An 11,624-nucleotide genomic window follows, 5' to 3' on the forward strand; every position below is an offset into this window, starting at 1 on the left:
TCAGCATGACATGCAGGTGACCCCGTGCCCTAGGGAGGAACAGCAGGAAACTGCATGTTCTTTGGAGGGAACAATACGCAAGTGGAAATACGGCGCTTTCAGAAATGAAGGAAATCCAAAATGGAGATCCTTGAATTAGGAAGAGGCCATTTGGCCTTACAGCAGCCTCGGACTGCCAAGCGTTGGCTCTTCCTGTTTCAGCTTCTCGCAGCTTCCCTTCGTGTTGTTTCTAGTCGACTGCGTTCCTGTAACATATAGGAGCACCCAATAACACTGGTTACATTGTTGCCTTTCCAGGCCATTATCGGTCCCCCAAAGTTGACGGGGAAGCCGCCCCACCCTCTTCAGTTTGGTTTCCCTTCCTTAAAGGGTCAGAGCTCTGAATGGGAGATTCCAAAATCTAAACGGCGAAAGTGTGCCACGACACTGTCAGATCCCTTCTCGTGCTTCCCTTTTCTCCTCTCTAATAGGACTGGGTGATCCTAGAGTCTCCCAAGGACCTTTCCGGCGTCCAGGCTGTGCTCCATTCAACCCTTGAGTCCGTTTGTCTCGCGAATCGGACTCACTTTTGAGACAAGTAGAATTGTTCAGTCTCGTCATTGAAAACTGTAGCGTAGCTCCTCCTCGTTGTGGTTGTGGTTGTGGTTGTGTCCTCGCGTGGTCCCTCAAGGGAGCAGCGGCCTCCTGACGGCTTCCCGCCACGGTGGGGGACTTTGGTTCTTGCCCACTTGCTGTCTGTACGGCCCGTCGTTCGCACTTGGAACTCCAAGCCACGTCCCCCTTCCACAGCATAAGACCACTGAAGGCTAGCTTCCCAGGCCGCTGAATTAAAGTGCACACGCACACGCGCACACATGCACGCGCACACACACAAGCACACACACGCGTGCACACGCCACTTACTCTGTGTTGCCCCTGAGATGTCTATATCTCCAAATAGATGCTTGTATGAATGTTGCTTTTTGTTTGCTTGGGGAAGCGAGAGTGGTGATGGCAGCAGTATTCAGCTAAAACGACACACTGCTGACGTCCGTTTGTCATGTTCTAGCTCTCACTTCACGCCTGCAGCTGTGCTTTCTGAGGTCCATTAAATCGACGTCTGTGAAGCCCGGGCGTCTCTAGCGCTGTGTAGATGGGAGCATGCCTCCCATGCTGCAGACTGCTGGAGCGAGCTGGGCTGGGAGGGGAGCCCTGGCTTCAGGCCTCCCGAGTCTGCAGCAGTCGGGCTAATAACACTTCAGCGTGCCTCGCGAGCGCTCTACGTGGGAACTGCTCCGCAGGGATAAATCTTTCACATGTGAAAGGGCCAAACAGGTGGCACAGGGCATTTAGAGCCAGGCCTCGAAGGGAGGTCCTGGTTTCAAATCTGGCCTCAGAGACTTGCTGGCTGTGCCACCCTTGACATACCACTTAGACCCAGCTGCCTTCCTGCTCTTCTTCCTTGGAGCCAGGACGTCGTTTTGATTCTAAGTCAAGGGAAGCATGTAGAGATGAAAAAACAGGATAACCACATTTCAATACTAGGAGAAAGAAAATGGAGTTTTCAGGATTTTGCTCTGACAGTGAAAGCCTTTTTGTTGAGCAGACATCACCTGACAGCCTTAAAATTCATTGTCTTTTTTTTGTCACGCCTTTGAAGAATTTTTAAAGACAAGATATTGTATTGTCTCACATTCAGCATTTCGTTTTCATTTTTCTTATTGGTATCTTTTTAAAGCTCAGCCTCGTTATTTTCCTTTTGAAATTGATAAAAGATTTTTTTTTTCTTTTAGAAATGCCAGAGAACATCCTCCTAAAAACCGAATTCCAGGTATGTATGGATTGTCTACACCTAAGTAAAGCAACAGAATTAAAGTCAGTGACTCTAAAGGCAACGTGTAGTTTTATTCATTTTACTTTGATTTTTGTTGAAGAGTAGGACTATTCCTAAAAATATGGATGTGATGATGATGTGCATTTTGATGTCCCAGTGTTTTGATTTGTGTTATAGAAATTACTCACTTGCTTTTGCTTCATAGTAAGAACAGTGTATTTGATCCTGAACATTTGGCAGTAAGTTTTGTATTCCTTATCATATTGTTACATTTGTATAAGCTAGATGATTTCTAAGAACTCTTCTAGCTTGAATGGTGCATCAGTTTAATGTTATTTGACATAGTATGTCACATTGTCATAATGCCTTTTACCATTTTGGTAAGGGGCATGATAGTTTAAAATTTGGGGGCAATCCCTTTTTCCTCTCTAAAATGTTTTGAGTAATAAAGTTGCCATGTACAGTATTTGTAATCTCTAGGCATATTTTCGCTTTCCTATAATGATGATTAGAGAAAAATGGAATGATGACCCATAAAATGCAAACTTTTTAGAGCAGTTGCAGGCTCTCCATTGTCTAGTCTCCAGGTTTTCAGCATTCTTTTATTATATTCAAGCCATTCCCACACTGCCCTTTCGTTCTCCGAACACCTTCAAAGGTCACCCCGTGTTCCAGACTTCCTCAGTACCTCTTTTGACATCCTTATCTTCCTTCAGCGTTCAGGTGTACCTCCTACCCTGACTGAACTCTCCCTAGAAGGAATTACTCCTTTTTTCCTGTGATTCTCTCATCTCTTTTGGACTCTTTCTTTTGCATTTACTGCACTACTTTAGGAACATCATTTTTAAATTGATGATGAATTGGAGAGGGGAGGGATTTGGGTAGGAAGACCACTTAGGAAGCTACTGTAATGATCCAGGTGAGAGTCAGCGATTTTAACTGGGATAGAGACCATGTGAGGGGAAATACTTCGGAGTAAAATGGGCAAGGCTTGGCAACTGATTGCATATTGGAGCTAAGGGAGAGAGAAGAGTCAGGGAGATGACTTCAGGGTCACACATCTGGGAGACTGGAAAGCTCGACGGAAATGAGAAGATCTCCAAGAAGAAGGATTATCAGTAAGTAAAGATGATGAGTTCTGCTTCGCAGTTTAAAGTGAGTTTAACATACAAAGTTGGAAATGGAGAAGAGGCAATTGATGATACAGGATGAGAACCTGAGCGGCTGATGATTTGCTAGGATGGTCACTGGACCCATGTAGTTGTTCCTTAGTTTGTCATGTCTCATTCATCCCATTTAGAGTTTTCTTGGCAAAGAGTAAGCAAGGAATGGCTTGCTATTTCCTTCTCCAGCTAATTTATTGAAGAAACGGTGGCAAATAGGGTTAAGTCTAGGGTCTGGGGCCAGATTTGAACCCAGGACCTCCTGTCTCTAGGCCTGGCTCTCCATCCACTGAGCCACCCACAATCACATATTTCAGTTGACTTCCTTTTCCTAGTTCTCCATTACTTTCTAGAGAAATCAAATCCTAAGCCGTCGCATTTGCTGATTTCCAGGGTGCAAATGCTCATGCTGTGAAGACAGTTGGCTTCCATAAGTTGGTAGGAGCCGGCTCCAGGACATCTCTGGTAGAAATGAGAGAGGAAGCAATCCTGAAGCCTTGGGATATGCCCTCAGTTAGAGGGCTGGTGTGACAAGTAAGCGTTGCTCTGGCACTCGGCTCCAGTTAGCAGCATTCATTAGGAGGGAGAGAGTTTGAGGTCTCAGCCTTCCTCACGAGCAAGATCCGGCCAGATTTCAGCCCAGCGAGGCTCCTGGTGCTTCAGCCCGAAGCACCAGCCGAGTCGGTGTGTTCAGGCACAGAATGAAAGAGCAGCCCGAGGCCACGGAAGCCCCGCCAGTTCCTGCTTCCGGTGACGCTGCCTCTCAAAGCATGTGCTGACGGCAGGGGGCTCCCCCTCCCTTCCGTGCAACGGAGGCATTTGACTTGGCACGCTGGAGATGGTGAGAGAGAGGGTGAAGGAAGCACCAGCGACGTGTCCCTGCCCATGGGCAGGAGAGCCTGAAAAGCCGAATCAGGAGCGCGAGGAGGAGAGCGGCCATTCCCGCCTCCAGAACGAGAAGAGCCACGGCTTCGAGAGGAGGGAGCAGGCCTGGCACATGTGACCGGAAAGGATCAGAAGGGATCCGTGTGGGAGAGAATCTGGGAAAGGCGGACCCCTCCTGAGTTGTGGTGGAACTGCAAGCGCGTGGCCAAAGGTCCCGGAATCTGTGAGCCAGCAAGAGCGGCGCCTCTTCCCCAGAGCCCAGGGAGGGAGGGAGGGAGGGAGCCGCTACCTGCTCGAAACCTTTTTAGCAGCTCTCTTAGCGGAACTAGGAACGAGAGGAGGGTAGAAACGGCTGTGGTTTGTGGCGCCATTGGAAGGTCACGTCCCTAAGACAAGATGGACAGGCGGATTCAGAGAAGCCTGGAAAGACTTCCATGAGGGATTCACGGCGGAGCGAGCAGAGCCCGGAGATGGACACAGAGCGTGTACAGCAATGTAGAACAGCAGAGATACCGTGCGCGGATTAACTGTGTCGGACTAAACTAGGTCCCCACATAGCCCCACAGCACTGGCTAGCCAAAGCCACAGCAGGAGCCGTGGAGATCTGATTGCACGGGAACGTTTCCTTGTTTCATGACTTTTAGTGGATGTGTGTGGTGTTTCCTCTGGTGTGGCGTGGGGGATATGGGAAATGAGGGAGCTGGCCCAGGGCAGGAAGGAGACCATCCGAATTGCAAAATGTCAGAAACAATGATAAAAAATGGTTTCTTTGTGTAATTGGAAAAAAAGTCCTTTTTTCCCAAAAAAAGATCATTAAGATATAATTGATTACTTTGTACCATATGAAGCCAGAACCTAAGGAGTTCAGAGAAGAGGAAGTGCAGCGGTGCCCAGCAGAAGCACCTTTTTCTGGATATTTGGCTCTGAAAGATGGAAGGGCCTAGACTGTGCTAGTTATTTTTGAACATGTCTTCTCAATATAGGTCTCTATTTCCTTCCTCTGAGTTATTATCAGTGAATATATTGAATTAAAATAAATGCTTGAGTTTCATTCTTTTGTTTCCTCCTCTTCCTGCCTAGCATTTCAACAAAATGAAACTCAGATCAAGAATCACGTTGACAGAGGTGTGCATGCAAAACCTGAAAATAAGAAGCCGCAGTTGCAGCAGCCCCTTCATCCTTCTTGGGAAGCAAGCCGGAAACGAAAAGAACAGATGTCTAAAATCACAGTATTTCAAGGGAAAAAAATTACATTTGATGATGACTAGTATGTTTTTTGGGGCGTGAATTTTTGCAGTAGTTAAGATTTTGCCTAGTTTTTGTCTCTGTTTGAAATAATAATTTTTACTTTTTTATTTTTGAATATCTTTCTTTTGAATACTTTAAGGAGGCAGACTTTTAAATATTTATTTTGTTTTAATTCCATTAGTTCTATAATTAAGTTTGTGTATATGTAGTGCACATCTGACTAAATTACATTAAAAAATAAAAATTACTGTAATGATGCCTGTAAGAAAATTAAATATCATGTTCTTGAAAAGTCTTCAGTTGTTAATATTTTGTTGTTTTAATATTTTGAGATATTTTTACATTGTACTTTTTAATCTCAGATTATACTGGTTTTACTTATCATGGTCAGTGTTTCTTTCACCTGTATAGTTGTATTTTGAAAGCAAGTAGGATATATTTATATACACACATATATATATATATATAAATTGGAAAATTAACATTATAAAGAGAAAAGTCAAACTAAAATTAATTTATTTATCAATGTTACTAAATTTTATTGATATTAAATATTAACACTATAAAATAATGGTTAATAGATTTAAAGTGAAATAAAATTAAAAGTTAATCCTCATTCAAACTAAAACATTGAAATTGTTATGATCCATGTAATTAAAGTCTTAAAAATTTTTATACTTTGAAGAAGTTAAAAATGCAATCCTTATTTTCATTTTCTTTGGTTTTCTATAGTGTTCAGAGTTGAACTACAAATACTTTAGAGAAACATTTGCAAACAAACCAAAAAATGCCCAGGTTCATATGGCTAGTAAGTGTCTGAGGCCAGATTTGAGCTCAGAAATTTTAAAACAGAAATTCATTGTATATCTCTATAGGGTCAGATCTTCTTAGAAAATCATTCACTGAAACAAAAAGTAGTAAGTAAATTTCAGGGGAAAAGTTGAATAATTAGTTCTACTTTCAATATGACCGAGGACAGACCCCTGAGAAGATGACTCACTAAGAAAGGTATTATTACTGAAAACAAAGTTTTCTTTAATAGGAAACCCCTACCCCCAGAAAAATGCTTATGGACGTGTTTTCTCCTCAGCTGGGAGAAATTAAAAGTTCTTGGTTAACTGAATAACAAACTTGATCAGTTCCATATGTACTAAGAGTTTACACTGCAATAATGGCAGGAAAAGCTATCTGCTTAGCAGGAAATTCATGAGCTCCAAAAATTATTTCTACCTTTCGTTGTGAACTTAAGGACTTAAAAACTTGCTGTCTACGGAAATGTTACAGAAAATGGACCGACTAATGTGCTACACTTGTAGGTGTGTTACATACACTGCAATACAAAAACATGAGATCTGAAAAGCTATCAAATCGGGGAGGAAAGTCATTTTCATAGACAATTTTAAGTGTTTGGGTTAAGAGGAACCATCAGTTTGACGTTCAGAACGCCAGGGATTTGAGGTTAAGGGCTTCTACTGTTCTCCAAAGTATGGCATTGTTTAACCAAGATCCTCTTCAATGAAATCTAAAGTTGCCGCTCCCATATGTTTTGGTCTGTAGCATTACCAGTCCCTTTAGTTCATGGGCCTAAATTTAAAAGCGTGAATAGGCAGGAAGAAAGTGATTTAGTCTTTTCTTGAGTCCACAAGTATCATTTACAATTAGCAGTATCTAACGCCAAATTTGTGCAGACCTGTAGTGGATTTGGATTTCACTGATATTTCCATGTCCAGTCTTTTCTCTAGTACCTTTAACAATAGACCTGCCTCTTTGGGCGAGCCCGTATGAGGGTACTTGTAAACGTTCTCCCTTGGAGCCTAATATCAAAGCACTGTACAGTGCCTAAACCCAGTAACCATACGTGAGCATACTCTGCTTGGTGGAACATGTATGATTCCTTTTCTAGGAAATCTTGTTTTGAGAGAAAGCCATCTTTCGGTCTTCATAATGAAATAAAATTTTGCTTTGTTGTTATTTTTCATCAAAGATAGCCAAAACGTGTGTCTGGAGAAGTACTGTTGTTCTTTCCAAACCCAACAATACCCATCCCCCAAGTCGATTTTTCCAAATTTAACAAAAAGAAATCGCTTAGTCCGTCTTTGAATAGCTGTCACCAGTTCCATGAGTGGGAAATAAATCTCTTGTGTTTATTCATATTTCTTTATTTGCATTTTTAATGAGGTTTATTAAGTATTCCTTCACATGGTTAATTTTTATCAAATGTAGAAAACTGGCAGAGAGAGAAACTTGGAGTTGAACTGTGGCGTATTTATACTGATCTCTCTTACAAAGTATCTTTTCATTCTTACAGAGGCATTAGCAGTCGCGGTTCCCTTGAAACCTGTAGTCACGTGACACAGCTGCAAAAACGACGTATGTCATGTAGGGCCGCTTTCTTTAGCAAAGGAGACGTCGTGGACACGGAGTGAGCAAGATAGACTTGGGTGTGCCGTCTCGGAAGGGGCTCGGCTCCCACCCACCCCCTCATTCTCAAGGCAAAAGCACCCAGTTGAGAAAGGGACCTTTTGTTGACTGAAGCCTGGGACAAGCTTGAGGAGGCTGATCGAAGAAGAAAGGTCAGTAAACGCCGCAGTTGCTCCCCTTGACCTCCCCTGAGCCACTCAGGGCTCTGTGCCGCCCGCCTGAAGGGAGGGGGACGAGACGTTGGTGGGGAGCTTGTCTACCTGCCTGCTTGCCGCCCCGTCCGTCCACGCGTCTTAGCCCATCACCACGTGCCTCCTGTTGCTCCTACCTTCCCAGGTTTATCTCTGAGCGAGGCCCCCGTGCCCGAGTTAGCCGCGGAGTCGGGAAGACCCCGATTCTTGCCCTGCTTGTGATCCCAACTGCTCTGCAACCCTGGATAATGCACTAGGAAACACTGCGGGTCCCCCACAAATGACTCCGGGCCATGCACTGGGCCTCCATTAATCATGGCACCGAAGGATTCCTCAGGAGAAGTATTTGGGATTTGATGGCTCACTCCTGCGTTCAGTTTGTCGGGGAAAAAGCAAAATACGATGAAAGCTTGAGCTCTCACTTTAGCCTGAAAGGACGTTCGTTGTGGATAGTTAAAATAGAGCTTTAAAAATTCTGCCCTACCGAAGACAAAGACTGCATTATTGGCCTCCATTATCCATTTGAAAGGTCAAAATCTCACGCAGGTTCTATTCAGCCTTGATGTTGTCGTTAACATTCTATAATCTTCGACTTTGTTTTTATGCTTAGATTTGTATTTCCTAGAAATCGGTCTCCTATCGCCGATGTCCTAACGCAGGGATAGGCTCCCCCTATTAGCAATTCCTTACAAATCAGTCTCAGAAGGAGTATATCAGTGTGGAGATTTGAATACCCCCCACCGTGAAATGTTCAATAAACTTCTTTTTAAATCTATTAATTTACATTTTATTCTCAGCTTAAAATGCCAAAAAGCATTTCCATACACGAAACACAACATTTCTCTAGAGAACTGAATCTCCATTTCATACCACTGTTATGATTAAAATTTGGTTCTAGTAATAAAATTATTATATTTTCAGAGGTTTATTAAAGATTAAGAAATAAAGAAAATACAAAATAGGGAAGCACGTGCAATTTCACTTACACTACATCGTGAGAGACGCTGTCTTTGGAGAGCTCCAGAAGGCGAAGAGCTCCTTTAAATAATAATTTGAGAACTCGCACTCAGGGAGATTAGAGAGAATTCTGGGAGCTAGCAAGGACTTCTGGGGATTGAAGTCTGGGGTTCAAATCTCCATTTTTACGCCACTCACTTTTTTTAAGTATATAAACCCTGTATGTAACTTTCAGACCTCTCCTGCCAATCTTCTTCCTTCTGAACTGTTCCCCTATGAGCACTTTTAAAGGTGTTTCAAATGATCTTTTTTTTGTTTTTTGGTACCATTAATTGCTAACCCTTTCTCCCTCAGCCCCATTAAAAAGCAAGAAAAAGAAAGAAAAAACATCTTGTAACAAGTAAGCATAAGACCCTGCCATGGGCATGTTAAATGGATGTTTCCTCACCTTGTGTCCATTACTTCTCTCCCAGGAGCTCAATATCACACTTTAGCATGAGCCCTCTAAGACTGTAGCTGGTCACTGTATTTAAAGTTGTTTTTCTTTACTCTTTTTTTGTGCAGTTTAATTCTACAGCAGTTCATCCTTCCCCAATTCTCTGAAATTCTAGAATTCCTTTTGGTGTAATATTCCATTATATTCATATACCACAATTTGTTCACAGGTTACTCAGTGGCCTAAGATGCAGTCTGGAGGACCCTTGTTGTATTATAGTTATTTATTTTGCTTTCTCCTTGTATTCTTCCTTTGAATCCAAGAAATTTGTTTTACTTGTGGCTATTCCCTCTCTGGTATTATTTTTTCTCTTAACCACTCTCCTCCTACCTCCATTCCAAATACATTTCTACACCCGACTCTGTGTATATCCATATTCAAATTTTTACCCATTACTGGTAAGTGAGGTTTATCCAATATCCACTTTTTCCACTCCTTTATGGGTATATGCTCTTCTCACCTATCTCTTGACTTGTGCTTTATGTTTGTAAGGGGAAATGGGGCTAATTTATAAAAGGTTGGACTGGATTATTTAAGAATCGGGTCACCAGGAATTTAATTTATTCCAAAGAGATTTATTTACAATTTATTTACAAAATTAGAAAGAGTGAAGTAAGAAAATCAGATAGGATAGGGTGATATCTAGCCTAAGCACTAAGTAATTTATTCCCAGCCCCTGGCTCAACCTGGGCAGAGAGCAAAGCCAAGGATCTGGGGAAGTCTCAAGAGGTAGGTCTCTCCCGAGGCTATTTTCTCTTCAGATAATCCAGGAAAGGAGTCAGCTTTTTTCACTCACCATGTGTCAGTCCAAAGAAAGAGATTCAAGGACAGTCTCGCTGTGTACAGAGTCTCAGCTACTCTCAGCAGATTCTTCACCAGCCTCCAACTCCAACTCGGAACTCCAGAAGAAGCTGAAGTCCAAGTTGAACTCTCCTCAGGAAGTTGCAACTCCTGTTTAAAGACACTTTCTTTTGCATCACTTCCTGTGCCTCCCCCTAATTTTACGTCTACCAATCACAGTTGAAACTTTGCTTAGGACAGCCCATGGGGCAGTCAGTTTGATTCTTATTCATCACCTGCTATTGCACACATGGGTCACAGACCTCCCCCCTTAATGATTAAGTGGCATGTTTATACTTTTGGTGATTAAATCTAAAAATGGGCAGGGAGTTAATTTAATTTTCACAATCAGGGGAGAGTTAAATTTAATCTTCACATATTTCAAAGTTCCTACTCAGCTCTGGTCTTTTTATTAGAAATGTTTAAAAGTTATCTAAAGGTCCATCTTTTTCCCCCTTAGTTTTATATTGTTTTGCAGGGCAAATTATTCTTGGTTGTAAGACTTATCTTTAGCCTTCCAATATCTACTTTTTTTTACAATAGAAGCTCCTGGGTCTGTGGTCCCTTGGTATATTAATTGCTTTTTCTAGATATCAGGGTTTTTTTATTTTGACATTAAACCGCTGGATTTTGACTAATATGCCTAGGTTTTTCCTTTTAGAGAATTTTTCCAGTGAATTCTTTCTATGTTCACTTTGGTCTCTGGTTCTAGCAAATCTGGGTGATTTTTATTTATGATTTTTTGAAATATGCAATACTTTTCATTTTTTTATGATAGTTTTCAAGAAGTTAAATGATTCTTAAATTATCTGCCCCTGACTTATTTTATAATTTTTTAATATCTGCTACCCACTATTTTTTCAGTCTTGATTTTGTTTTAATATTTCCTACTTATATGGAGTCATTGATTTCTTTTTTGTCTGTTCTAGTTTGAAAGATATTTCTTATTTGAATAAGGTTTGTTATTTTTCTGTTCTAAGCTATTCTTCTTGCATTCCTTTCCTCCAGAGCTTTTATTTTTTTTTATTCTTCTGAATCATTTTTTATACATATTCATGTAATAATAATGGACAGGCTCCCTTTTCCTCTCCCTCCCCCCACCTTGTTGTACAAAGTACCATGATGTTTCTAATATCATTTTTAAAAGTTAAGATATTGAGAGAAATCTTCCAAAAAAACCAAGGCATTATCAACCTCTCCAAAAATATGTGATAGATAAATCTTGCTTTGGGCATAGATATAGCACATATCTGCATTTATGCATTTGATTAAAACAGCAAAGCTGGCAAAAAATAGCAAAACTTTTTTTTGTTCTGTTCTTTCTATTTATACTGTAGCTAGTGAATATTATTTTCTTGGTTTTGATTACTCTGCATCAGTTTATAAAGATCTTCCCATGCATCTCTATATTCATCATTTACATCATTTCTTATAGCACAGTAGCATTCAATTATATTCATGTACCATAATTTGTTGAACCACTCTCCAGTATGGATATTGCTTCTTGTTTTTTGTTGTTATATAGAAATGTGATTAATTTTTAAGGATTTATTTTGTAGCCTGCAACTTTTCTGAAGCCTCCAATGGTCCCTAATAGTATATTTGCTGAT

At 41.3% G+C, this 11,624-nt stretch overlaps 1 protein-coding gene across 3 annotated transcripts in view; it reads left to right on the top strand.

Moving 5' to 3' along the window:
- The window catches only part of SRFBP1 (serum response factor binding protein 1), a 98,055-nt gene extending 92,651 nt beyond the window's left edge, over positions 1–5,404 (top strand). For all 3 annotated transcript variants that reach the window (XM_007497832.3, XM_016423745.2, XM_016423746.2), the window contains 2 exons: positions 1,773–1,810; positions 4,942–5,404. In XM_007497832.3, the coding sequence (XP_007497894.1) occupies positions 1,773–1,810; positions 4,942–5,129 (226 nt within the window). In that variant the 3' untranslated portion in view covers positions 5,130–5,404. The remainder of the gene's footprint in view (positions 1–1,772; positions 1,811–4,941) is intronic.
- Positions 5,405–11,624: the final 6,220 nt, after the last annotated feature.

The sequence above is a fragment of the Monodelphis domestica genome, chromosome 7 (genome assembly GCF_027887165.1).
Source record: "Monodelphis domestica isolate mMonDom1 chromosome 7, mMonDom1.pri, whole genome shotgun sequence".
NCBI classification, from domain to species: domain Eukaryota; kingdom Metazoa; phylum Chordata; class Mammalia; order Didelphimorphia; family Didelphidae; genus Monodelphis; species Monodelphis domestica.